We start from the raw sequence: 27,701 nt of genomic DNA, 5'->3' as shown, positions 1-27,701 counted from the left end.
CTACCCATTGGCCTTAGTGTCGCCTTCCAAGGCGCCATTGCTTCAGAGCTCGCTATTACCCAGCGCATTGTTGAACTGAAGCAAAAGATTGACTATGAAAAGGCTCAGTTCAAGAAGCATATGGCCAAGCTCAGTGTGCAAGAAGTGAAGAACTTCAAGATCATGATGCACGAGCTCAAAGAAGCCTTTCTGAAGAAACGTGCAGAAGCTCAGGGTTCGCGTGAGCGCATGAAGACTTTGGCTGACAGATGTGTGCAAGCCTATAATGAGGCTGAGAAGCGCAAGGCACTTGGGCGTCCTGGCATCGACCCCAGGATGGCCGCAAAGAAGAAGAAGAAGAAGAAGAAGCCTGCTACGGCTGAACTTGATGCGCCAAGGCAGGAAGCAGTTCTGATTGTCTTCCCAACTAGACTGACTGGCTCGAAGCCAAAAAGCCGGTCAACCGCTTCAGAGCTCAAGAAGACAAGGATTGCTGAGGCTGAAACCAGGAAGAGGAAACACTCTGAAGCCTCTCCTACTGTCCCCACCAAGAAGAAGAGGAAGACCAAGAAAGATCAGGCTGCTCCCACAGAGCCCTTGATAGTTGAACCCATTTCTATGGTCTATCCTGAAGCTGAACGTCAACTGACAATCCATGAGCCTGCTTCCACAGAGGCTCATGAAGCTGAAGACATTCCAGCAGTTGATCCCATTGCTGCTGAAGACATTGGCCAACATGACAATGTAGCAGATGGTGCAGTCCTTCCTCAGCTTGAAAATAGCGAACTCATCAGCATTGGTCGTCCACTGACGCCAATCGCACAGGATGCTTCTTGGGCGGATCGCCCACAAGAGGAAGAAGACAATGAGGCCCAGCCCACTCCAACTCCACAGGCGTCGTCTGCGTTCCGCAGGCTTCGCAAAGGTCCAAGGCCTCAAGTCTCTGCTGAAGACATTTCGGCTGCATCAGCCGCGGAAGAAGAAGTACCACAAGTTGCCACTTCCCCGTCCCACCAAGAAGCAGTTCTCCAGGAGAACGTGCTTGAAAATCCTGCGGCTGCCACAACCACCAATGAAGCTAATGTGGAGCCCTCCCCAACAAAAGCTTCAGAAGACAGCGAAGCCACTGATCCTGCCACTTCTGTTCCTGAGTCTGCTGCAGGTCCCCAGTTCGACTATCATGTGGAGCACAGGCCTCAGGTACAGAAGCCAATCCCAAGATTGCCAAGGTTCCCAGGTCCTGCATCAGCACCTGGCTCCTTCAACATCAATGGCTTCAGGGTAGACAACACTTTCTTCAATAGCTCCAGGAACCCCTACTCAAGGGAAAGGATATCATCTGATCGGTTCTGGAGCTATCCTTAGCGAAGCTATTACTCATGCATTCTTTACAACCAAGGTCGCATCTTCCCACACAAGCGCCTTGACATTGAAGCTATAGCTGGTCTGCCCTGTCTGGAAGAAGCTTTGGATTGCTTCAAGCAAGTTGGACTGCTGCCGTTCATTACTGACCAGGAGCATTGGAATGAAGAGCTGCTGCTCCAATTCTATGCCACATTACACATCCGCGGGTACAGCAGAGATCTGAAGACTTGGGTCCTGGAGTGGATGACAGGCAACGTTCATCACGAAGCCAATGCATTTGACATCATTGAGCTCACTGGCTTGCCCACTCCTGGCGATCTCTTCGAGCAAGGCTGTCAGCTGCATACTGAAGCTATTGAAAGCATCTTTCAGAGGCCTGAACCTGATATGAGTCAGATGCTCATCATGATGAAGCCATTGCCCCAAGATGCTGCTTATCCCACAGAGTTCTTCGTTGAAGACCTTGAGTATCTGCCAAGAACCATCTATCACATCATCATACGAACTCTCTGGCCCATCAAAGGGCACTCTCCAAATGTCAAGCTTCAGGGTGCAATGAAGACTTTGGTCTTCTATATACTTCATGGAAAATGCTTCAATGCACAAGACTTCTTCATACCCCAACTTGCTGCATCAGGCACTGATCTGTTTGGTTTGAAATTCTACGCCCCTTGGGTCATGTGGCTGATCAAGCTGCACTCCGCTATCTCGTATCAGCCCTCAGCCCGCAACCATCGGATCTTCTTGCCTGATGTGGATATGTCTACTGAAGCCATATATTCTGAGCTTGCCAAGGAACCTCTAAGTCTTCAGAATGCAGAACATCAGAGCTTCACTCAGAACATTGAAGGTGCTGAAGCAGTCTCTCGGGTGTATCCTTTGGCTGGCACTACATGTGCACCACACCCTGCTTCCACTGAAGCCACTGATAGTACAACTGCTCCAAGACCCAAGAAGCGCACTCGTGTTCTCAACGACCGAGAGCTTCTTGTGGCTCTACATCAAAAACAGGATAGGCATCATGACTGGCTGAAGCGTCAGATGAAAAGCCTCTTGGTGGATGTTAATCGCATTCGAAATCTTGCCACCAAGAATGCTTTCGTTGCCCATGAAACCTGTCGCCGCACATGGAAAGGGCTCACGATGATGTGTTCTGAAGCTGATCTTCAAGAGGATGGATTCACTGAGCGATTCAAGTTTGACTCCACACCTCCTCGAAGAGCTGTGCTGCTAGGAACTCCATCCCTTGAAGACTGAGTTCTCTTCCTCAGCTGCAACAGTGACTGCCAGAATTATCGAAGATGAAGACGATGCTACTTCACCGCCACCTCCTTCAGCACCGCCAAGCTCTTCAGCACCGCCAAACACCACCGACGACCCTGCTACTACAACTACTCCGCATGGGAACGAGTAGATGCTCTATGTCTTCAAACCTTTTTGGTCCTTGCTGACAAAAGGGGGAGAAGCATATGAGGTTGATAGTCTTCAAGCGGGTCCATATGGGCGGGTGCTTTATATTTTGCTTCGTGCTTACAACTCTCGTTTTTGCTACATTCGGTTCTTATGAGTTGTAACACTTAAACTAGATGGTCGTCTGCTACTTATTTGCCACCTTGTTTTGCGAAGATAAATTCCGCATGTGCGATGATAAATTCCGCACTTAGATCATTCTGCGGACGTCCATTTTCCATTATGCATGTCATAATCTTCATATACTTTCACATGCATAGTGGATTGTTATCATAAGTTGAAGTGGATCTCCACAAGTACAACCTGCCATGTGCATTTGCATTCCAAAAGCAAATTAACTTATATGCACAACTTCAGGGGGAGCCCTTGCAACTTATGAAGACAATTCCTTATCCTTTACAATTTCACAGATTATATTCCCCATTGAAAACTTCAACTAGTTTGTCATCAAACACCAAAAGGGGGGAGATTGTAAGTGCATCTAGTGCCCCCCTAGTTGGTTTTGGAGTATTGACGACAAACCTAGTTGAGGGACTAATGTGTTTGTGAGAATTGCAGGATAACACAGGTAGAAGTCCCTCATTGATTCGGTTTTCCTACCAGAGATGCCCCTAAAAATGTATGAAGACATTGAAGTCAAAGGTGGTATATGAAGATATTCACATTGAAGACTATGACAAGAGAAGACACCACATGAAGACTATGGAGCTCGAAGACTTAGATCTTTCGTAGTTCTTTTCTTTTGTGTTGAGTCATAGGAACCACCGTACTGTTAAGTGGGGTCCAAGAGAACCAGTCAGAATGACTGAAGTGATGCCTAACCAAAACCTATGTCTTCGAGTGAAGACTTTGAGAGCGAATCTTGTCCAGAGTCGGACAAGTCAGCTTTGCTTGTAGCCCAAGTAAAGTTGCCGTGTGAGTTTGAAATCTGACCGTTGGAACACGTGTCAGTTCCTTAGTGACCCAGGGTCATTTCGGACAAATCAGGTCGGGTTGCCAAGTGGCTATAAATAGCCCACCCCCTACAACCATAAACGGTTGGCTGCTCAGATTGAGAGTACGGCTTTTGTCGTTTGAGAGCATCCCACCTTGAAGCCTTTGAGGGAGAATTCCTTGCGAGGATAAAGCCCTAACCACCCAGAGCCAGAGAGAATTGGGCATCACTTAAGTCTTCTTGTCTGTGTGATCTGAAGACTTATTACACTTGAGGACTGTGCATCCTCCAGCCGGTTAGGCATCGCGTTCTGAGCATCCAAGAGACATTGTGGATTGCCGGTGAACGAAGTCTGTGAAGGTTTCGGAGTCTACCTTGAAGACTTACCAGAGTGATTGGGCGAGGTCTGTGTGACCTTAGCTCAAGGAGAATACGGTGAGGACTGGGTGTCCTGAGCTGCGTGTTCAGGACTGGGTGTCCGGGACTGTGTGTCCTATGGTTTAAATACCTAGCCGCTCCAACTAGATGTACAATTGTCACAGCAACTGGAACTGGTCCAACAAATCATTGTCTTCAGCGTGTCACTGGTTTCATCTTCCCTTCCCTTTACTTACTGTTACTCCTTGTGAAGTCATTGTATGATTGCACTATCTTTTGTCTTCAGTGAGTGACTGCATGTTCTATTTGGCTTCATAATATCTTCCTACATGATCCTTACTACCTAGCTGCTATTAGTCTTTGTGCTTTCACTTCATTGAATACTTGACTATGATTTGCCTAGTGTAGTCTACCTTCCGCTGCATGGTAATCGGTTTATTTCTATCGTTTGTCTTCGAAACTTCCACGTTTTGGAGACTTTCATAAAAATTGCCTATTCACCCCCCTCTAGTCGATATAACGCACTTTCACCAAGGATGCTGTTTTTTTTCGGCTCGGAGGGCTTTATCTGGGTCACGGGCTATTGTGATCACACCATTGGGCCCTGGCATTTTGAGTTTCATGTACCCGTAAAGGGGTATAGCCTGAAACTTTGAAAATGTGTCACACCCCAATAGGGCATGGTATCATCTATGGAAGGGCACGGTGTGGAAGATTAGTTCTTTGGTCCTATAGTTCACCAGAGTGCCGAACGCTACGTCCAGAGTGACTCGTCCGGAGCAGAGTGCCTCTTCGCCGGGGATGATTCCCCGAAACATAGTGTAACTTTGTTCAACTCGAGATCTGGTGAATTGCATCTTGTCGAGGGTATCCTTGTAAATGAGGTTTAGGCCACTGCCTCCATCCATAAGCACATTGCTTAATGTAAAGTCATCCACGATGGGGTCGAGGACTAGTGCGGCGGGTGGTCGGATGGGTCACGCCCTTGATTCATCCTCCGTGTCAAAGGTGGTTGGGGTGTCCGTCCAGGAGCTTGCTGCTGTGACTTGGTGGACTTGACTGAGCTCTCGAAGGGCTCTTTTCCTCTGATTGTTCAAGGGGAAGGTTTCGTAGATGGTTAAGACATTATGGTCATTGGATGAGGGTGTTTCTGATTCTCTACTAGGAGTTTGAAGGCGAACTATTGCTTTGCCACTCTTGGCGACCTGTCTAACAACCCAACAAGCTCGAAGCCTCTGAATTGGATTTGTGTTTAACAAGGCTGAGTGTATGGGGCATGGTTTGTCTAGCAGCCATCCACGACCGATCTGGGTCTGGCAATGGATCTGTTTCTTTTTTCAGCGAGCTCATGTTCGGGCGACCGCTGTGCATATGCACGCTTGTCCCAGATTGTACCTGACTGTTCGGCATGGTTTGACTCCACGCGCATTTGTTGTTCCTTCCAGGTGCTCTCCATGGTGCAGTATTTGCGAACCAGGCCCGATAACTCAGTGAGGCTTTGTACGTGGCGATGGGCGAGGGTATTCAGGATCCATTCGTCTCGGTAGTTAGACTAAAAGGTCATAATTATGTCTTGGTCACAATAGCTTGTGAGTTTTTCTTTTACCAAGAGGAATCTAGCCTAGTAGTGGTGGGCCATCTCTCTAGGCTATTTCTTCATGTACATCAAATCCCAGATGTCCGGAAGATCCGAATTGTCTGGCGAATATGCTACATGGGGGTGGGTGGGAGAAAATTTCGTATTTCCCCAGGTCGTGTGTCCGGAACTCTAACATCGGTATCCGCGACCCCTGAAGCACTTGACGTATTGAATCTGGCGTCCGCACTGTTAGCGGATGGTGAAGGGGACTTAAAGTCATGTTTTAGGTTAGAGCTTCGCTCCGAACCTTCTTCGGGGCTTCAAGCTCGATCATTGATCCGGACATAGGTTGTTTTAAGCTTCGGCGATAGCGAACCTTCGGCAAATTCTTCAATGGCGGTGACGAGGTGTGTGACAGGCGGGGTGTGAATTTCCTTGTTGTCGGGTTTGAGCCCGATCCGTCATAGACCGAGGATTGACCATTAGAGACTCCCATGGCCCAAATCCAATCTAGCATATTGTTTGTGGACGTGAGGTCCGCCAGGTCCTTGCTGCCCAAGTGTTCGTGGCTGACTCAAAGTGTGGCTGCTCCGGGTTTGTTTGAGACAATCTCTGGACGGCTTATGGACGATGAATTGATGGAATCCGGGTCTAATGCTAGGTTTCGCATATCATCAGTTTCCGTCTTCGAAGTCAAAACGTCGGGATCGGCGGGTTCCATGAGGGGAACTGGTGGTTCAACAAGAGTAAGATCTCCCCGAGAATCGGCGGTGAACTCTAGGCTCCCGAACCTGATTTTCTGACTGAGGACGAAGATTCCATCCTGGCCTGGATGGCTAGATGGGTCAGTATGTGGCTTGATGCCGCTGGGCAGAAGATCCTGGCCAGGGGATGAGACGTCCCTGACGTAGGTGGCCATCGATCCTTCCGCCGATCCGACAGCAGAACTCTCAATGAAAGCACCAATGTCGGTGTCAAAATCGGCAGATCCCGGGTAGGGGCCCCGAACTATGGATCTTCGATCAATGGGGAACAAGGGACGCAGGACACGATTTTACCCAGGTTTGGGCCCTCTCTAAGAGGTAAAACCCTACATCCTGCTTGATTATATTGCTTGTGTATATGGGGATTACAGAGTCGATCTACCACGAGATCGGAGGAACTTTACCCTAACTAGTAGGATGGAGATTGTTCTCATAGCATCTACGTACTAAACCCTGGTTTATATAGACACCAGGGGTACTAGGTTTTATAGATAGTCCCTACATCAAGGAAACGCCGGTTCTTCCATCTTGACTCTGTAATAGGGAACAAAGGTCTACGGTCCAGATACTGTGCGGCCCACCAGTCCAGCCCATGTGAGATAGGCCAACATCCCGAGGACCCCCTACTCTAGGACTCCCTCAATAGGCATCACATCCGTGACAAGTAGACCGACTCATGCCTGCATCTACTACTATTACTCCAGACATTGACCACTATCCAACATGCATCTAGTGTATTAAGTAAACAAGAACGGAGTAACGCCTTAAGCAAGATGACATGATGTATAGGGATAGATCCCATCAATATGAATAAACCCCGCGTTTTTCCTTAATGGCAAGAATAAAAATACATGTCATGTCCCTTTCACTACTAGAAAAATGGCTATAGCTAATATGGACATTAATGGCGCACCATGTATGTGGTGCGCCACTGTGATATAGCAGTGGCGCACCAGATATAGGTGCGCCATTAGTAACCAAAACAGTAATAGCGCACCACGTGAAAAGTGCGCCATTACTAAGTTTGACCAAGGTTTGACCCAGCCATACACATAGTAATGGCGCACTTTGTATAGGTGCGCCATTACTAAGTTGACAAAGTAATGGCACACCTTCACAAAGTGCGCCATTACTATGTGTATGACTGGGTCAAACCTTGGTCAAACTTAGTAAGGTTTGACCCAGTCATACACATAGTAATGGCGCACTTTGTGAAGGTGCGCCATTACTAACTCCACCACCCACCCACCCCCCCGGTGGACCGCCTTTTCAGTTTTTTAAAAAATAAAAGAAAATGATGGAAATGTCAAAAAAATAAAAGAAAATAAGTTTCCCATGTGATATGTGGTCTAGTTGTTGGGAAAATTTACAAATATGAATTTCAACTTTATTTGCAAAGTCTCTCTGGAATTTAGTAAAATGGGCATAACTTTTGCATACGAACTCGGATTAAAAAGTTTCTACATGAAAAATCATCTACTCGAAAAGTTACATCTGAATTCAACCAGGGGGAACCCCATTGAAGATTTTTAGAATCCCCAAAAACCTAACAGAATAAAATATACGGGGCTTTTAAGATCTAGAGGGGGAAAATGAAAAAAATCAAACTTAGTAATGGCGCACCATTTGCTAGGTGCGCCACTAGTAACAAAAAAAATTGGTTTCAAATTTTTTTGGAAAAATGTTCAAAATATGATACGTAATATGATCGGGAAGTTTGAAATATTTTTTCAAAATTTCATCACACTCATGAACATGAACAAAGTCCTAGACATCAACAAGGTTTAATAGGATTGATATGATAGATATATCAACAAGTGCCTGTTAAGTGAGCTGGTGCTGGGGTTGGATAGAACTGTGAAGTTAAGCATGCTCGGGCTGGAGTAGTGTGAGGATGGGTGACCTTCCGGGAAGTTTGACCACGGAGTGTGATTTGACTTGAGATTAAGCATATTGACCCGAGATTAAGCCATAGTGACCCAAGATTAAGAAAAAAGCAGAAAAAAAAATTCTGAAAAAATTGAAAAAATATTTTCTGAATTTGTTTTTTGAAAAAAATTGTTAGTAATGGCGTACTTCTATGTGGTGCGCCATTACTAAGTCAGATAGTAATGGCGCACTTCTATGTGGTGCACCATTACTAAGTCAGATAGTAATGGCGCACTTCTAGGCATAGTAATGGCGCACTATGTGGTGCGCCACTATTATCTGGGATACTAATGGCACACCAGAGGTGCGCCATTACTATTTGTTACTAGTGGCGTGTTAATAATGGCGCACCTATAGTGCGCCATTAATAGCAAAAACCGGTGTGCCACTAACAGCCTTTTTCTAGTAGTGTTTCTGTCACTAGGAATAAGCACCGCAAGATTGAACCCATTACAAAGCACCTGTCCCATGGCAAGAAAAATCAATCTAGTTGGCCAAACCAAATCAATAGATTGGAGGGAAATACAAAGATATGTTAATCATGCATAAAAGAGTTCAGAAAAGACTCAAATAATATTCATATATAATCTGATCATAAACCCACAATTCATCGGATCTCAACAAACGCATCGTAAAACAAGATTACACCGAATAGATCTCCAAGAACATCGAGGAGAACATTGTATTGAAGATCAAAGAGAGAGAACATGTGACGCCCCCGATTTGACCGTACACTAATCATACACGCAAACGTGTACGATCAAGATCAGGGACTCACGGGAAGATATCACAACACAACTCTACAAATAAAATAAGTCATACAAGCATCATATTACAGCCAGGGGCCTCGAGGGCTCGAATACAAGAACTCGATCATAGACGAGTCAGCGGAAGCAACAATATCTGAGTACAGACATAAGTTAAACAAGTTTGCCTTAAGAAGGCTAGCACAAACTGGGATACAGATCGAAAGAGGCGCAGGCCTCCTGCCTGGGATCCTCCTAACTACTCCTGGTCGTCGTCAGCGGGCACCACGTAGTAGTAGGCACCTCCGGTGTAGTAGGAGTCGTCGTCGAAGGTGGCGTCTGGCTCCTGGACTCCAGCATCTGGTTGCGACAACCAGGTAGAAGGGATAGGGGGAAAAGAGGGAGAAAGCAACCGTGAGTACTCATCCAAAGTACTCGCAAGCAAGGAGCTACACTATATATGCATGGGTATCAAATGGAATAAGGGTATCATATGTGGACTGAACTGCAGAATGCCAGAATAAGAGGGGGATAGCTAGTCCTTTCGAAGACTACGCTTCTGGCAACCTCCATCTTGCAGCATGTAGAAGAGAGTAGACGGAAGTCCTCCAAGTAGCATCGCATAGCATAACCCTAACCGCTGATCCTCCCCTCGTCGCCCTGTGAGAGAGCGATCACCGGTTGTATCTGGCACTTGGAAGGGTGTGTTTTATTAAGTATCCGGTTCTAGTTGTCATAAGGTCAAGGTACAACTCCAAATCGTCCTGTTACCGAAGATCACGGCTACTCGAATAGATTAACTTCCCTGCAGGGGTGCACCACATACCCCAACACGCTCGATCCCATTTGGCCGGACACACTTTCCTGGGTCATGCCCGGCCTCGGAAGATCAACACGTCGCAGCCCCACCTAGACCAACAGAGAGGTTAGCACGCCGGTCTAAACCTAAGCGCCCAGGGGTCTGGGCCCATCGCCCTTAGCACACCTGCACGTTGCGAACGCGGCCGAAAGCAGACCTAGCCTAGTGGCCTTCCAGTCCAATCCGGCGCGCGCCACTCAGTCGCTGACGTCACGAAGGCTTCGGCTGATACCACGACGCCGGGATACCCATAACTACTCCCGCGTAGATGGTTAGTGCGTATAGACCAAATGGCCAGACTCAGATCAAATACCTAGATCTCGTTAAGCGTGTTAAGTATCCGCGAACGCCGACCAGGGCCAGGCCCACCTCTCTCCTAGGTGGTCGGAACCTGCCCTGCCGCTCCGCCTCAAAACTCCACTCGCGGGTGCTCCTCAAGCCGACCCGTCTTTAGTCACCACATGTATCATGTATAAAGTATATAGTATATACCCGTGATCAACTCCCGAGTGATCACGGCTCGATAGTATAGCATGGCAGACGGACAAGGATGTAGGGCCACTGATGATAAACTAGCATCCTATACTAAGCATTAGGATTGCAGGTAAAGGTAACAACAGTAGTAGCAAGGATAGGCTATGCATCAGGATAGGATTAACGGGAAGCAGTAACATGCTACACTACTCTAATGCAAGCAGTATAGAGAAGAGTAGGCGATATCTGGTGATCAAAGGGGGGCTTGCCTGGTTGCTCTGGCAAGAGAGAGGGGTCGTCAACACCGTAGTCGTACTGGGTAGCAGCGGCGTCGGTCTCGGTGTCTAGCAAGAGAAGAGGGGGAAGAAACAATAAATATAATGCAAACAGATGCATAAAGATGCATGACATGACAAAACGTGATGCTAGGTGTGCCCTAACGCGGTACGAGGGGGTACCGGTGAAGGGGGAAAACATCCGGAAAAGTATTCCCGGTGTTTCGCGTTCTCAGACAGATGAAACGGAGGGGGAAAGTTGCGTGTTCGCTATGCTAGGGATGCGTGGCGGATAAACGGGCTGCGTATTCAAATTCGTCTCGACATTCTGAGCAACTTTCATGTTGAAAATATTTTAATCCGAGTTACGGATTAAAAGATATGATTTTCTAAAGATTTTATTAATTTCTGGTATTTAATCAATTATTTAAATTAATTCGAAAATAAATTAATGACATCAGCATGATGTCATGCTGACGTCAGCAGTCAACAGAGTTGACTGGGTCAAACTGACATGTGGGTCCAGTGGGACCCACCTGTGATACACTGCTTAGGTTAATTAGGTCTTAGTTAAACTAATTACTATTTAATTAAACTAACTAGTTAATTAGATTAATTAAGCATGATTAATTAACTTAATTAAATCACTTATTGATTAATTAATTAATGTAATTATTATTTATTTATTTATTTTTAATTCTTTTTTTATAAAGTTCTGGGGCGTGGGCCCCTGTGTCATTGGGCCAAAGGGGCCACAGCGGTTCGGGCTAACGGGTGCTGGACGCGGCCCGAGCGGGCGTTCCCAGCAGGGCGCCGGAGCAGGGGGGCCGGTGGCCATGGGGAGGCCACGGGCGGAGCGGTGCCGTGGTGAAGCGGCGGCCACCGGAGGAGGGCGCCGGGGCCGTGGAGAGGTGCGGCCGGAGCGAACGGCGACCGGCCTTGGTCAATCACCACAGGCAGGGAAGAGGGAAGGCGGGCGTTAGCCGCGGTGATTGGGGGGCGATGACTGGGGCGGTACAGGGGGGCCGCGGCGAGGGCGCGCGCGCGAGTGCGTGCGGCCAAGCAGGGGAGTGAGGGCGGCGGTTGCGGTGAGCGCACGGAGAGCGCGGGGTTGCGGGCGTTCGGGCGCGACGAGTGGGATGGCGAGGCGTGCACGGGGCGCACGCGCGCGGTGGCCGCGGCGATGAGCGCCGGGCGCGCGCGGTGGCGCGTCGAGCAGGGGAGGCCGGTGCGATTGGCGACGGGGAGACGTGCAGAGAGGGCGCAAAGAGGAAGAGGAGGCCGTGGCCTCACCGGCGTTGCAGAGACGAGGGTCGGCGAGGCTCAGTGGAGCCTTTGGGGAGGAGGACGGGGACGCGGCGACGCAGGGGAGGAGCGGCGATGGCGTCCGGCGTGGTGGAGCAGGCCGGCGAGGTGGTCCGGCGAAGGGGGTTCCGGGCGGCGGTGGCCTCCTCTGGATCCCGACCCAGATCGGGAGAGAGGAGGGGGGGCCGACGCGGGGTCGAGGCGATGGGGTGCCCGACGACTGGGTTGGGGCGCTGGCGTCGCGAGGTGGGGGGGAGCGGGCTCGTCCCCGATCCAGATCGGATCGGGAAGGGGAGAGGAGAGGCGTAGGGAGTGGGGGGTGACGGGATGGATGGGTTAGGGTTTCTGGCGCCCGAGGGGATTAGTAGCGGGCGCGGTTGGGCCGGCCTGGCGGCCCGGTAGCCTGCTGGGCCGAGGCCCAGCTCAGGGGAGGGGGGGGGCTCTGTCTCTTTTATTTTTTTGTTGTTTATTTTCTCTTTTCTTTTATTTATTCTTTTAGTTCTTATTTGTTTTATTTTAGTTATATAAATCACAACAGTTGTGCCTAAATTTGTATCACTAATTATACCTCTACTACAAAAAGTTTAAACCCCTAAGTAAAATATTTTAACATTTTATAATTAACAAAAGGCATTTAATAAATTTGTTATGTTGTTGTTTCATTCCCATTTGGGCATTTAAATATTTTATAAAAGTGTGGTTTCTCCACCATATTTACCTATGCATTATTTGATTCACTTCGAACATTTTAGTTTTAACATTTGAAAACTTTTATTGTCTGCCTATTTTTGAATTTGAATTTGAATCGGTTTTGAACTAACTCGAGATTAGCAACTATAAACGAGGTGACGTGGCATCATTAGCAAAGGATCACTGTTTGCTTAATTACCCGGGCGTCACAGAACAAGCCATGTAGATACTAGATATGGACCCATAGGTCTATGGTAAACTACTCACACATCATCATAAGGGTAGAAAGGTTGATGTTGAAGCCCTCCATGGTCGAATCCCCCTCCGGCAGAGTACTGGAACATGCCTCCAAATGGGCTCTCACAAGGACAGAAACTTGCGGTGGCGGAAAATTATTTTTGCTGTGCCTGCTGGTATACGGGGAATATTTGGGTATTTATAGAACAAAGATTAGGGTTAGAGGAGCATCAGGGGGGCCACAAGCCTGGGGGCGCGCCCTCTGAGCTTGTCGCCAATTGGTGACCCCTCTGACCTCCTGCCAAAGGTTCCTAGGTGTCTTCTGGTCCAAAAAAATCCTCAAAAAGTTTCGTTCCATTTGGACTCTGTTTGGTATTGATTTTCAGTAAAAGACAAAAACAAGGGAAAAGAGCAATTGGCACTTGGCACTAGGTTAATAAGTTAGTCCCACAAAATGATATAAAGTAGCATAATAATGCATATAAAACATCCAAGATGGATAATATAATAGCAAGGAAAAATAAAAAATTATAGATACGTTGGAGACGTATCAAGCATCCCCAAGCTTAATTACTGCTCGTCCTCGAGTAGGTAAATGATAAAAACAGAATGTTAGATATGGAATGCTACCTAACATGCTTATCATGTAACCTTTCTTTATGTGGCATGAATATTCAGATCCGTAAGATTCAAAACAAAAGTTTAATATTGACATAAAACAATAATACTTCAAGCATACGAAAGAGCAATCATATCTTTTCAAAATATAATGGCTAAAGAAAGTTATCCCTTCAAAATCATATAGTCTTGTCATGCTCCATCTTCTTAACACAAAGTATTTATCATGCACAACCCCGATGACAAGCCAAGCAATTGGTTCATACTAGTTAACATGCTTCAGCTTTTTATACTCACACGCAATATATGAGCTTGAGCCATGGATATAGCACTATGGGTGGAATAGAATATGATGTTGGAGGTTGTGTGGAGAAGAAAAAAGGACAAAGTCTCACATTGGCGAGGCTAATCAATGGGCTATGAAGATGCCCATCAATTGATGTCAATGCAAGGAGTAAGGATTGCCATGCAACGGATGCACTAGATCTATAAGTGTATGAAAGCTGAAAAACAAAACTAAGTGGGTGTGCATCCAACTTGCTTGCTCACGAAGACCTAGGGCATTTGAGGAAGCCCATCATTGGAATATACAAGCCAAGTTCTATAATGAAAAATTCCAACTAGTAATATATGAAAGTGAAAAAAATAGGAGACTCTCTATCTTGAAGAACATAGTGCTAATTTGAGGCACAAGTGTGAGAAAGGATTGTACATTGTCCCTTCTCTCTTTTTTAACCTTTTTTATTTTTTATTTTGGGCTCTTTGGCCTCTCTTTTTTGGCTCTTTGGCCTTGTTTATTTATTTTAGTCTAGAGTCGCATCCCGACTTGTGGGGGAATCATAGTCTCCATCATCCTTTCCTCACATGACACAATGCTCTAATAATGATGATGATCACACTTTTACTTACTTACAACTCAAGAATTACAACTCAATACTAGAACAATGATATGACTCTATATGAATGCCTCCAGTAGTGCAATGATCTAGAGTGACATGTATAAAAAATATGAATGGTGGCCAAGCCACAAATACTATGCCAACTATATGGTCATGCAAGGCAATATGACAATGATGGTATATGTCATAATAAAATGAAATGGTGGAAGTTGCAAGGAAATATATCTTGGAATGTCTATGGAAATGCCATAATAGGTAGGTATGGTGTCTGTTTTGAGGAAGGTATAAGGTGGCTTATGTGTGAAAGGGCGTATCATATCATGAGATTTGGATGCACCGGCGAAGTTTGCACCATATCCCAAGGTGAGAAAGGGCAATGGACGGTACCGAAGAGGCTAGCAAATTCCGGAAGGGTGAGAGTTTGTATAATCCATGGACTCAACATTAGTCATAAAGAAATCACATACTTATTGCAAAAATTTATTAGCCCTCGAGGCAAAGTACTACTACGCATGCTCCTAGGGGGGGTAGATTGGTTGGAAAAGACCATTGCTCGTCCTTGACCGCCACTCATAAGGAAGACAATCAATAATAAATCCTGCTCCAATATCATCGCATAACGAGAGACCATACATGCATACTTCGGGAATCACAAACCTTAACACAAATGTTCTTACTAAACCACAATTACTCACTAGCATGACTATGATATCACCATCATTATATCTCAAAACAAATGCAAGGAATCAAAATTCTCATATATTCAATAATCTTCATGAAAGTTTTTATTATATCCCTCTTGAATACCTTATCATATTAGGACTAAATTCATAACACAAGCAAATTGCCATACTATTGATAAGACTCTCAAAATAATATAAGTGAAGCATGAGAGTTCATCAATTTATTCAAAATAAAACCACCGCCGCGCTCTAAAAACATATAAGTGAAGCACATAGAGTATTCTAATAAATTCATGATTAATGTGTGTCCCTCTCAAAGGTATGTAGAGCAAGGATAATCGTGGCAAACTAAAAAGCAAAGAATCATATAATACAAGACGCTCCAAGCAAAACACATATCATGTGGTAAATAAAAAGATAGCCTCAAGTAATTTATCGATCGATTGTAGACAAAAGAGGGGATGCCATCCGGGGCATCCCCAACCTTAGATGATTGGTTGTCCTTGAATATTACCTAGGGGTGCCTTGGGCATCCCCAATCTTAGGCTCTTTCTACTCCCTATTCTAGTCCATCGAAACTTCACCCAAAACATGAAAACTTCACAACACAAAACTCAACAGAAAACTCATGAGATCCTTTAGTATAATAAAGCAAATCACCACTTTTAGGTACTATTGTAAACTCATTCCAATTTTATATTGTTATTATATCTACTGTATTCTAACTTATCTATTGCTCATACCCCCCCACCCAATACTACCCATAGATTCATTAAAATAAGCAAACAACACAACGAAAACAGAATCTGTCAAAAAACAGAACAGTCTGTAATGATCCAAATATTGCTCATAGTTCTGTAACTCAAAAAATTCTGACAAGTTAGGATGGTCTGGGCAATTTTTACATCAATCTTGTGTAAAAAATTCAGAGCAAAAACATGTTTCTATGAATTTAAAAAATTCCAGAACTAGGCGCAAAAGTTTCTTCTTTTTCCACAGAATCAAATCAACAATCTTCTGAACCATCCCAAAGGTCTTACTTGGCACAAACACTAATTAAAACAACATAACAGAAGTATAATTGCATAAACTCACCAAAACGGAAAGGAAAAGTATTGGGTTGTCTCCCAACAAGTGATTTTCTTTAAAGCCTTTTAACTAGGCATTGAGATTTCGATGATGCTCACACGAAATAATAATTGAAACACAAAGCGACCATCATAAAAATGTGATGAACATATTTAAGTCTAACATACTTACTATGCATAGGCATTTCATAAGCAAACAAATTATTAAGGCAAGCAAAAACTAGCATATGCAAGGAAGAAGAAAGAAGCAGTGGCAATCTCAACATAACGAGAGGTAATTTAGTAATATGAGAATTTCAACAACCATTTTCCCTCTATCATAATAATTACATGTGGGATATTTAAATTCAACAATATAGCTATCACATAACAAATTCTCTACATGATCCACATGCATGCAAAGTTAACACTCTTCCAATATAGTGGGATTATTATCAAATAAAGTCATGACCTCTCCAAGCCCACTTTTATCAAAAATCTCATAGGGTTGATCATTCTCCAAAGTAATGGGATCATTACTGACTAGAATTGACACTCTTACAAACCCACTTTCAATATTATCGCAAACATATTCATCATGAGGCTTGAATAAATTTTCAAGATCAAAACAAGAATCACCTCGATCATGATCATTACAATAAGTAGTGGACATAGCAAAATTAACATCCCCAAGCTTGGCGTTTTGCATATTATTAGCACAATTTACATTAATAGAATTTATAATAACACCATTGCAATCGGCTTTTCATTCAAGGAGCTATCGTGAATCACTTCATAAATTTGCTCTTTTAACACTTCGTCACAATTTTCAGATTCACGGATCTCAAGAAAAATTTCATAAAGATAATCTAGTGCACTCAATTCACTAGCAATTGGTTCGTCATAATTGCATATTTTAAAAATATTAGCAAGTGGATGAGGATCCATAAGTTTTTTTCCTGATTTTCAATAAACACACAATTATGCCAATCGAACAAGCAAACAAAGCAAGTAAGACATAAAGGCAAACAGAAAGAAGGCAAATATTTTTGTATTTTTCTAAAAGTGTTTTAGAAGTTGGGCAGAGGAAAACGAGAGGAAAATGGCAAATAATGTAAATGCAAGAGATGAGAGTTTATGATGGGTACTTGGTAGGCTTGATGTACATCCTCCCCGGCAACGGCGCCCAAAATTCTTCCTGCTACTTCCTGAGCTTGCGTTGGTTTTTCCCTTGAAGAGGAAAGCACGATGCAGTAAAGTAGAGATAGGTATATCCCTCAGTTAAGAACCAATGTATCAATCTAGTGAACACACAAGTCTCCTATGATTTCACCTACACAAACAAAGAAATACTTGCACTAGCGCGATAAAGGGGTTGTCAATTCCTTCACGGTTACTTGCAACAATGGGATCTGATAGAGATATGTATAAAAGATAAATAAAAGTACAACATAAAGTAAAGGTGAATAAATTGCAGCAATGTATTTTTGGGTTCTTGGTTTTATAGATATGAAAATAATATGATAAAAATAGACCCGAGGGTCATAGTTTTCACTAGAGGCTTCTCTCTTGAAAGAACGCATACGGTGGGTAAACAAATTATTATTCAGTAATTGATAGAAAAGCAAATAATTATGACGATAGTAAGGCAATGATCATGAATATGGGCATCACATCCGTGACAAGTAGACCGACTCCTGCCTGCATCTACTACTATTACTCCACACATCGACCACTATCCAACATGCATCTAGTGTGTTAAGTTAACAAGAACATATTAACGCCTTAAGCAAGATGACATGATGTAGAGGGATAGATCCAATCAATATGAATAAACCCCACATTTTTATTCTTAATGGCAAGAATACAAATATGTGTCATGTCCCTTTCTGTCATTGGGAATAAGCACCACAAGATTGAACCCATTACAAAGCACCTCTCCCATGGCAAAAAAAATCAATCTAGCTGGCCAAACCAAATCAATAGATCATAGAGAAATACAAAGCAATATTAATCAAGCATAAAAGAGTTCAGGGAAGACTCAAATAATATTCATAGATAATCTGATCATAAACCCACAATTCATCGGATCTCAATAAACGCACTGCAAAAGAAGATTACAACGAATAGATCTCCAAGAACATCAGGGATAACATTGTATTAAAGATCAAAGAGAGAGAAGAAGCTATCTAGCTATGAGCTATGGACCCGTAGGTCTCTGGTAAGCTACTCACACTTCATCGGAGGGAGAAAAAGGTTGATGTAGAATGGTCAAATCCCCCACCGGGAGAGTACCGGAACAGGCCTCCAGATGGGATCTCATGAGGACAGAAACTTGCAGCGACATAAAAGTATTTTTGGTGTGCCCCTTGGTATATGGGGAATATTTGGGTATTTATAGAACAAAGATTAGGGTTAGAGGAGCATCAGAGGGCCCACAAGCCTTCCCACCCCTAGGGTGTTCCCTCTAAGCTTGTCGCCAACTGGTGGCCCCAACTGATTAATATTGCTTTGTATTGCTTCTTCTTGATGGTCCTGGTCTTGAGACCCCTCAGGACCTCTGCATTGGCGCGTTCAGCCTGGCCGTTGCTCTTGGGGTGCGCCACGGAGGCGTAGCAGATCTGCGTTCCAAGGTTAGCACAGTATGTTTTGAAGAGATTGCTGGTGAAATGTGAGCCATTGTCAGTGATGATACGATTAGGGACTCCAAATTGGCTTACGAGGCCCTTGATGAACTTGACCGCTGACCCGGCTGGGATGGTGCGGGCGGCTTCCACTTTTGCCCACTTGGTGAATTTGTCGATGGCGACATAGAGGTAGCGGTAGCCTCCAGGTGCTCGAGGAAATGGGCCCAGGATATCCAGCCCCCAGACCATGAACGGCCATGAGAGCGGGATATCTGGAGGTCCTGAGCAGGCTGGTGGATCTGCTTGGCGTGGAATTGGCAGGCCTCGCAGGATTTCACCAGCTCGGTCGCGTCGTTGAGTGCCGTGGGCCAGTAGAACCCGCTGCGGAAAGCCTTGCCGACTAGGGTGCACGACGACAAGTGGTCCCCGCAGTCTCCTCCGTGTATGTCAGCCAACAGCTCACCCCCTGTTTCCTGGAAATGCATCGTAGAGAAACACCATTCGGCCGCTTCCTGTATAGCTCACCGTCCTGAATGCAGTACGCCGTAGCCTACCGGGCCACACGTTCTGCGACTTCCTGCTTCTCCGGCAACGTGCCTTGCGTCGGATACACCTTTAACTTCTTGATCCAGCACCCCTCCTGAGGCTCGAGCGCTAAGAGGAGGCGCGCTCCTGAGGTCTGGCCGCAGATAGGGGCTCCCGAGGCTGGTGGCTGGGGGAGTTCCTCCTGAGGTGGCGTCGGCTCTGCAGGCGGAGGTGCTGCCGAAGGATTGAAGAGCCGCTCCTTGAAGACGCCAGGCTCATGGGGTAGCCGCTTGGATGCTCTTTTGGCGATGTCGTCGGCCTCCTTGTTGGTGCCACGAGGCACATGCTGCAGCTCCAGGTTTAGGAACTGCTTTTCCATCTTGTGTACCTCTGCGAGGTATGCCACCATGTGCTCATCCTTTGGCTCGTACACCTTGTTGGAGAAGTTGATGAGGAGTGGCGAGCCTCCCTTGATGGTGAGGCGTTTCACCCCCAGGGCAACCGCAGCCTTGAGGCCGGCGATGAGACCCTCCTACTCTGCGATGTTGTTGGAGACCTTCTCACCCCGCTTGAAGCAGAGCTGCACGGCGTAGTAGTAAAGTTTGTCCTGAGTGGGCGAGATGAGCACGGCTCCAGCCCATGCACCCTGGCGCGCGAACGCGCCATCGAAGTACATGACCCAGCCGTCCGGCGCTTCATTCCCTGGCGAGAGGGACCGGTTCTCGCCTGCTTCGAGCTCTGGGTTATCGGTCCATTCTGCCACAAAGTCAGCGAGCATAACCCCCTTGACGACCCTAGTTGTGCTGAACTCCAGGTCAAACGCTTGCAGCTCGATATTCCATTCAGCGACCCTTCCTGCAGAATTGGGGCTTCGGAGCACTCTCTCCAATGGGTAAGCTGAGATGACCTTGATGGGGTGACCCTGGAAGTAGTGGTGCAGCTTACGAGAGGCTGCCAAGAGCACGAGCAAGAGCTTCTGAGGCATGGGGTACCATCCTCTCACATCTTGTAGCGTTGTGCTGACGAAGTACACTGGGTGCTCGACAGGGGTGTGAGAGCTGACGAAGTTTTTGGCTCCCAGGGACTGAGGTGTTTCCTGCGGATCACCAGCTCCTGGGGCTTGATGACTAGCTAGGGCAGCCGCTGTCTCAGGAGCATCGCCTTGGTGTTGTGCAGCCTCATCCGGCTTGGCGGCTTCATTTGGCTTGCCCTTGACTTGGGGCTCCTCTCTGAAGGCCAGCAGCACCGCGCTGGCAGAATGGGGTGTGGTAGACAAGTAGAGTACCAAGGACTCATGAGGACGAGGCACCACCATCACCGACGAGCTGGTCAAGTATCTCTTGAGGTCTTGGAATGCCAGGTCGGCCTCGGGGGTCCACTCGAACGGACCCTTCTTCTTCATCATCTTGAAGAACGGCAAGGCGCGCTCCCCCAACTTGGAGATGAAGCGCCCCAGCGAAGTCACGTAGCCTACAAGCTTCTGCATCTCCTTGAGGTTTTGTGGTGGGCTCATGTCTTCGATTGCCTTGACCTTCTCCGGGTTGGCCTCCATCCCCCCTGTAGGACATGAGGAAGCCAAGCAGCTTGCCGGAAGGGACACCAAACACGCACTTTTTCCGGGTGAGCCGCAAGTCCACCTGGCGCATGCTCGCGAAGGTCTCCTCCGGGTCTTGAATCAAAGTTCTCACCTCCCAAGACTTCACCACAATGTCGTCGATGTAGGTCTCAGCGTTTCTCCCGAGCTGCTGCCCCAAGGCGATGTGCATCAGCCGCTGAAAGGTCGCTCCTGCGTTGCGCTGTCCGAATGGCATGCAAGTGTAGCAGTATACCCCGCATGGGGCCAAGAAAGTCGTCTTCTCCATGTCTTCCACTACCATCTTGATATGGTGGTAGCCTACGAACGCATCCAGGAAGGACAGTAGATCACACTCCATGGTGGAGTCAACAATCTGGTCGATGCGCGGCAGCGGGAACGGATCTTGAGGGCAAGCCTTGTTGAGGTTGGTGAAGTCGACACACATGCATTCCTTCCCTCCTTTCTTTGGCATGATGACTGGGTTTGCCAGCCACTTTGGGTATTGGACCTCGCGAATGACACCTGCTACCTCCAGCTTGCGGGTTTCCTGAACGATGAAAGACTGCTTCTCCGTGGATTGTCGCCTCGCCTTCTGCTTCACAGGGCACACATTGGGGCGCACCCTCAGATGATGCTCAATTACTCCTCTCGGAACCCCAACTAGCTGCTTGGGCTCCCAGGCGAATACTTCCTTGTTCACTCGCAAGAAGTCCACCAACTCCTTTTCTTGATCTAGGGCGAGGTCGGCACCTATGGTAGACTACACCACATCACTTAATTGGGGGAAATCAACTGCCGAGAGAAATACCAGGTGAACGGCAAACTATCTGCTAGGAATCTCATTACTGCCGGCAGAAATACTTAAGGGCGGGTGAACTGTCGGTAGAAGTTGAGCAACACAGGCATATAAACTGCCGGCAACGATGTCCACGTTTTAGGTCACCTTATCTGCCAGGAGAACTGAACCCGACTTTTTATCTGCCGGTACTGTGTGTGTCGAGACATTTCAGCCAAAAGATAAAAGAAATAGCCCTCGCACCTCACCCTCACTTCTTCTATTCCCCCAAGTCACGCCACCAAATCAGGCAGCCTTCCACCCCCGATCCCATCCGCCGCCGACCAACCTTCGCCGCTCCTAACCACAGCGGCAGTCGATAACCCTCCGCCGTCCCCGACCCTGGCCTCACCCTTCGCCACCCCCGACCCCTACCGCACCTGGCTTCCTTCCTGACTACCTTGGCGGGCTAGGGTTTGACGCCGCCGTCCCTCCTGGTCGTCCTCCGGTTGGTCTCTAGAGGAAACGGCTTCTACCCTCCTTCCGAACCCTGTGAACACGGATATGGCTCCTCCCACCGCTCCTCCCTCTCCTGCTTGGAGCCGCCTGTGACCACGGATCTGGCTCTCCTCCACCAGCGGCGGATGGGATGGCGCGGTTCCACCTCTTCTCCACAAGCGCCGGCTGAGACGACGTGGATTCGCATCTCCTCCTCCCTCCTTTCCACGGCCGCCTTTATCCGTTGCGCCCCCGCCTTGCAGTTCCGCTTCTGGACGGAGATTTGGAGGAGTACCCGCCGCTCACGGTGGCTTCAAGCCTTGTTCCCAACTGGCCCTAGAGGCACAATTTTATGGCTCATTTATATATGGGGGCAGGGGGCTTCAAGCCTTTTTCCCAACCCGCCGCTCACGGTGGCTTCAAGCCTTCTTCACTAAGGGTGCAAGCTCGACTGATTCAACGGTCTGCCTTGGTGTGATGGCTCCTCGTCAACAACCAGGTTGACGATGGCCTATGCTAGCTTGTAAGCCCTTATTCTTGTCCACCTAATTGATGGGGCTCTCTTCATTCAATGAATTATCTTGATCTCGTAACTATTTTCAATCTAGTGATAAGATCCGATTTATGCAAATCTTCTATACATTGTTTAGGTCGCAGGTATCGTCTTATTGGTTTAGAATAACGGTTCTGTTCCTGGGAAAAAAGTATTGCTTGAATTTTATCTTGATCATCAGACCAGATTCATGAATTACTAGATGTTTCATGTGAGCTGTCTGGGTCTGAAGTCCCTTTGTTCACTAGTACATTTTTGTTTCTGTATGTGGATATTTATTTATTCTATGAACATAAGTGTTGCAAACTTCTGTGAAGTCTGATAAAACTAGAACAATGAAGCAGTTTCTTACCCTGTTCCAGTCTGCTGGAAGTGTTTCTGCTGCCTCCCCAAGATGCTGGAAGGTCACCTCCATCGATGCTCTCTCCGCCGCTTCCACAAGCCGTCAGACTGTACAGTTCTGCAAGGTACAAGTTGCTCCTACCGTGCTCCCTCCGCTGCCTATGCTTGCTATGATATCTGGCTGCTAATGCTGCTCTTTCTCCTCTCCTATGATTTTATGTCCCTATTCTACATGCCATGTCAAGCTACATCCTCTTCTTTCTTAGCTGCAGGTGCTCCATGCACTAGGATATACTCCCTCTGTTTCTAAATATAAGATGTTTTGGAAGTTTAAATTAGACTGCCAAAACATCTTATATTTAGGAACGGGTGTAGTATATAAAAATCTACCTCTTACTGAGCTCTTGTTGTATATTGGTAAGAGAAATATGCTTTGAATCATCTCCACGAGGATGTAGAATTACATTTATGGAAGGTTCATATTCAATTTACTAAAAACATGAAGCAATGATCTCCTTTTAAATATGTTTGACTAGTAAATGGTATTTCTGTGTAGCAGCTGTGTGCGCAAGAAAGATAATACAAGATATCACCCACTTTCATGCCTGTGCTCAATAAAGTGACATTAGTGAAAAGTAAAAACTGACAACTGTACTTACTGGTAGACTTGTACCTAGAGCAAGTATAGGGTCTTGTAGACTGATGCAAGAAGAAATTAAAACCAGTCCAAACAGGTACTTTATGATTTTTTGTTGGATGTCTTCATTCTAGCTAAAGATGACCTTGAAGTTAATTGTCCTCCATCTTGCTGTGATGTTCAACTTTCTCTGTTTTATTTCGAATATTCTATTTTTCCTGTCGTAATGATAGTCATGCAGTAAGTGACAATACTATGTCAGAGTGATGTTGCTCTGCTTTGTACCAACTTAGAATTCATGTTTTAGACTAACCTCAAATTTCAGCTCGGCATTATAACCTAGGTCTTGAAAGGTTTGACACAATCTTGAAGGTGTTGGAGGTTGGGCAAGATCCGCAAGGCGTCCATACTAGTTTTTTCTGCTAATTTTGATAGTAGCTTCTCTGTTTGTGTTCTGCAAAATCCGACGGAAAAAACAAGTGCTATGTTTTTATAATATAGATGATGATATTCAGCAACTAAAGTTTGTGCCTTTCTTTCCAGTTTTCAGTTACATGCTTATCTGCGTGACACCTAATGTGTCAATCCTAATGTGCCACGAATTCTCGTTTTAGGAAAAAGAATGGAAAAGGAATAGAAGAAGACAATGCTGAAGCACAAGAGCATGAGAGGCTAGCTTTACTTAAAGCAAGGAATAGTGATGATTTTGAACGATTTGGGTCCTTTACATTCTCAAATCTAAAAGATGATTTTGGAGGACGAGCCAGTCAGCGACAAAGTAAAAGAAAGAAGGTGATCTCTTTGGTTACTGCATCTATTGTACAATTGCATCTATCATAATACTACATCTTGTTACATGCTTTGCGCAGCTCACTTTGTCATGCACATTAATTCATGCTTTGTCGAGTTCACTTTGTCATGCATATTAATTCATGCTTTTTGCAGTTCACTTTGTCATGCACATATTAGGTGCATGTTGATGTTAAGTTTGCACATTATCTTGTTGCTTATTTGTAGAGCAATGTAGAAAATCCTACTGTTAAAGTAACTCATCTTAGGTCCTAAATAAATAGTGATACTCCGTGAGCAGCATAGATGAGATCAGTGGCGAATCCAGGAAGACAATGAAGGGTGGGCTCAAACTTAACAACGAGAACTAAGCATCATTTTAATTAAAGAGAAAAGGGCATTATCTCCTAATTTTTTATCCAAATAAGCTAATATTTGCCAGAATGCTACTGAAAATATATGTCTTATTACTGTCATCTTATGGTTTTCTGAAAATATCAAATTTTGAACGGAAATTTATATCTGTCTAGCTAAATAGTCATTATCTCCAGTCCTTTCGCTCCAAACAAGCTGAAACTTTCTTAGATTACTACTAGAAACATGTAGTATTTGATAGATTTAAAAAATCAAAATTTTCACCAAAATATGAATTAGTTAGCAAAATATAGCCATTATCACTTAATCCTTTTTCTTCAAATAAGCTCAAAATTAGCCAGATTAGTATTGGAAACATGTAGTATTTACTATAGTTGTTCTGAAGTTTTTGAAAAGTAGAAAATTTGATTATATATTTCATATTTTCCTACTTAAACAGACAAATATTGATATGATTTTTTACAGCAAACAAATATCGATATACTTGTCTTGAGCCGTGGAGCGTGAGGCTCTGTCATCTCGCTATGTCCATACTCGATATCCTGTGTGCCACTTGCGTGTGGGCTGTTGGAGTGTTGGTGTTGTTCGGCAGAGAATAAGATATTGGGTTGCTGAGCTGCGATGTGTAGTACTATATTTTTTAATATTTTTGGACGGTAGGCTAGAGCCTGTTGTAGCCCCCCTACTAGACTCGCCACTGGATGAGATACTTCTATTCTTGCCAGCCCGCCTGAATGCATGAGAGCCTAGCTGTTGCTCAAAGACCGAATGCACAACCCACTGCAGCCCAGTCTATGAGAACAGCAGACCAGCAAGCCTGAGATGATGTGTTTCCAAAATAACTGAGTGTTGACTAATGCCTTAGTACTACCATGATTCAAATTTTGAATTTTTTTCCTATGTTTTTCTTTAAGCTGGCCCGCCCAGCTATTTTGTTGTAGCTCGGCCACTGATCCAAATTAAATTACATCCCATTCAAATCCTATAGCAACTTCTTTGTAGGATAGTTCTCTATCATTTAAATCCTATGTCACTCGTAAGAATAAATAAGCCTTATACTAGTAAGTTGTAACTTGGCATCCAATCAATGTATATTACCCGAAGATAATAATATCTTTCTGTGAACACTAGACACAAATCTGAGCAGTATATACTCCATTTGCAAATTAATTCCATATCCCTAATCATAGTTTTCACTAGTACGGAGTAAGTTGTAACTTCGCATTCGAACCAAGCAGTATATAATCCTTTTGGGAAGTTTTTGTATGCGCAGTTCAAATAATTCCCTGCTTGATCTAATTATGTAATATTGCTTGCTGTGATGATGAAGTGTTGCACATTCAGAAGAGTTTTATTTATGCGGATCAGTTAAACTGCAGCATGTCAAAATCTTTAATGTGTTAATTGAAAATGTGAAACAAGAGATCCATTTTGAGTTTTCGATTTGGTGCAGGTTTCTCAAAGATTGACAAGTTGATTGAGGTTTGGAAGATCTACAGGTTGATGAAGATTATGAACGCCTACGATTAAGTCAGTGTAGTGACAATGGAATATGCCTTGTTTGTTGAACCTGGAGACTTGCTCTGCTCATTTTGGTGGTTGTTAAGTCAATGTATGCTCATGTTGGTTGTGTGGTGCATCACGAAATAAATGTGTTTCTCCTTTTTTGGCACAACTTCAGCTTGGTTGTGTGGCACATCTAAAAACAAATGGAAGCACTTCTTTTGTGGCACAACGTCTTTGTATATGATTGCTATGATTATTGAATGAAGTTCAATACTTTTGACGAGGACTTTACGTAACTTCAATTGAGATGTATATATAAATTGCATGATACGTCCTGATTGCTTGAACATAGCGAATGGATGCTAAACTGGGAGATATGTTTCCCTTTGCTAGTGAAACTAACATGATGGCATATTAATTGGCGGGCAAACAAGCTTCTGCAGGCAGTTCCACTGCCGATATTTGTAGTCTCTCGTGCCTTGACCAATCTGCCGAGAGAATATTAACTGTTGGGAAATACAAGTGCCAGGGCAGAAAAACTGCCGGGAATAGTTTATCTGCCAGGACAAGTAATCCCCGGCAGCCGTTCTCGTGGCAGTTCTATCTGCCGGAAGAAATGCTATCCCGGCAGTTTCTCTGCCCTCTAAAGGGCTTTCTCCCGATAGATTACATGCCGTTGCACTGGTGTTGTGGTGTAGTGGTAAAGGTAGCATCAGAGGCTTCGTCCGCGTCGACCGGTATCTGCTTCGTCTTGGCTTGACCTTGAGTGGATAACTGCTTCTTCTTGGTCGGCGCAGCCTCCTTGGTTCTGGACACGGCCTTGTCAGCGGGGCAAGCTGCCGCCATGGCCCTGAAGGCTAGCTTGAGGGCCGCCACGGCTTCCTTGGTGTCTCCGGGCACGGTGAGGACGCCCTTGCTTCCTGGCTTCTTCATGAGGTTGTAGGCAGGATGGGTTGCTGCCATGAACTGGGCCAGCGCCGGGTACCCGAGGATGGCGTTGTACAGCAAGCTGATGCAGGCGATGTCGAAGTCGATTAGCTCGGTGCGGTAGTTATCGCGTGTGCTGAAGGTCACGGGGAGACGGATCTGCCCCAGGGGTTGGAGGAGTTGCCGCCGACCCCGAAGAAAGGTTTGCTGGGGTGGAGCCGCTTAAGTGGTACGTGAACGAGGCCGAAAGCCTCCACGGAGAGCACGGTGAGGCCGGCGCCGCCGTCGATGAGGGTCTTGGTAATGGCTACGCTGCAGAT

General features: G+C 45.7%; 1 protein-coding gene across 2 annotated transcripts; it reads left to right on the top strand.

Moving 5' to 3' along the window:
* Nucleotides 1-22,012: 22,012 nt before the first annotated feature.
* Nucleotides 22,013-26,737, top strand: LOC125512595. Of its 2 annotated transcripts, none has more exons than XM_048677692.1 (4): nucleotides 22,013-22,775; nucleotides 23,150-23,272; nucleotides 24,399-24,576; nucleotides 26,402-26,737. In XM_048677692.1, exons 1-4 carry the CDS (start codon nucleotides 22,759-22,761, stop codon nucleotides 26,423-26,425), a joined length of 342 nt encoding a protein of 113 aa, XP_048533649.1. In that variant the 5' UTR covers nucleotides 22,013-22,758; the 3' UTR covers nucleotides 26,426-26,737. The 2 variants fall into 2 exon arrangements, with proteins under 2 accessions (XP_048533649.1, XP_048533650.1); XM_048677693.1 differs by having other exon boundaries at nucleotides 22,015-22,775; nucleotides 23,168-23,272.
* Nucleotides 26,738-27,701: the final 964 nt, after the last annotated feature.

The sequence above is a fragment of the Triticum urartu genome, chromosome 6 (genome assembly GCF_003073215.2).
Source record: "Triticum urartu cultivar G1812 chromosome 6, Tu2.1, whole genome shotgun sequence".
Lineage (NCBI taxonomy): Eukaryota > Viridiplantae > Streptophyta > Magnoliopsida > Poales > Poaceae > Triticum > Triticum urartu.
This window is presented reverse-complemented; position numbering and strand designations above follow the sequence as displayed.

What these genes read in the sequence shown, in the direction of transcription:
- LOC125512595 (XM_048677692.1), top strand. An exon ending in AGACTGTACAGTTCTGCAAG is followed by an intron (nt 23,273 to 24,398) that starts GTACAAGTTGCT and finishes TTCTCGTTTTAG; the next exon opens with GAAAAAGAATGGAAAAGGAA. An exon ending in GACAAAGTAAAAGAAAGAAG is followed by an intron (nt 24,577 to 26,401) that starts GTGATCTCTTTG and finishes GATTTGGTGCAG; the next exon opens with GTTTCTCAAAGATTGACAAG.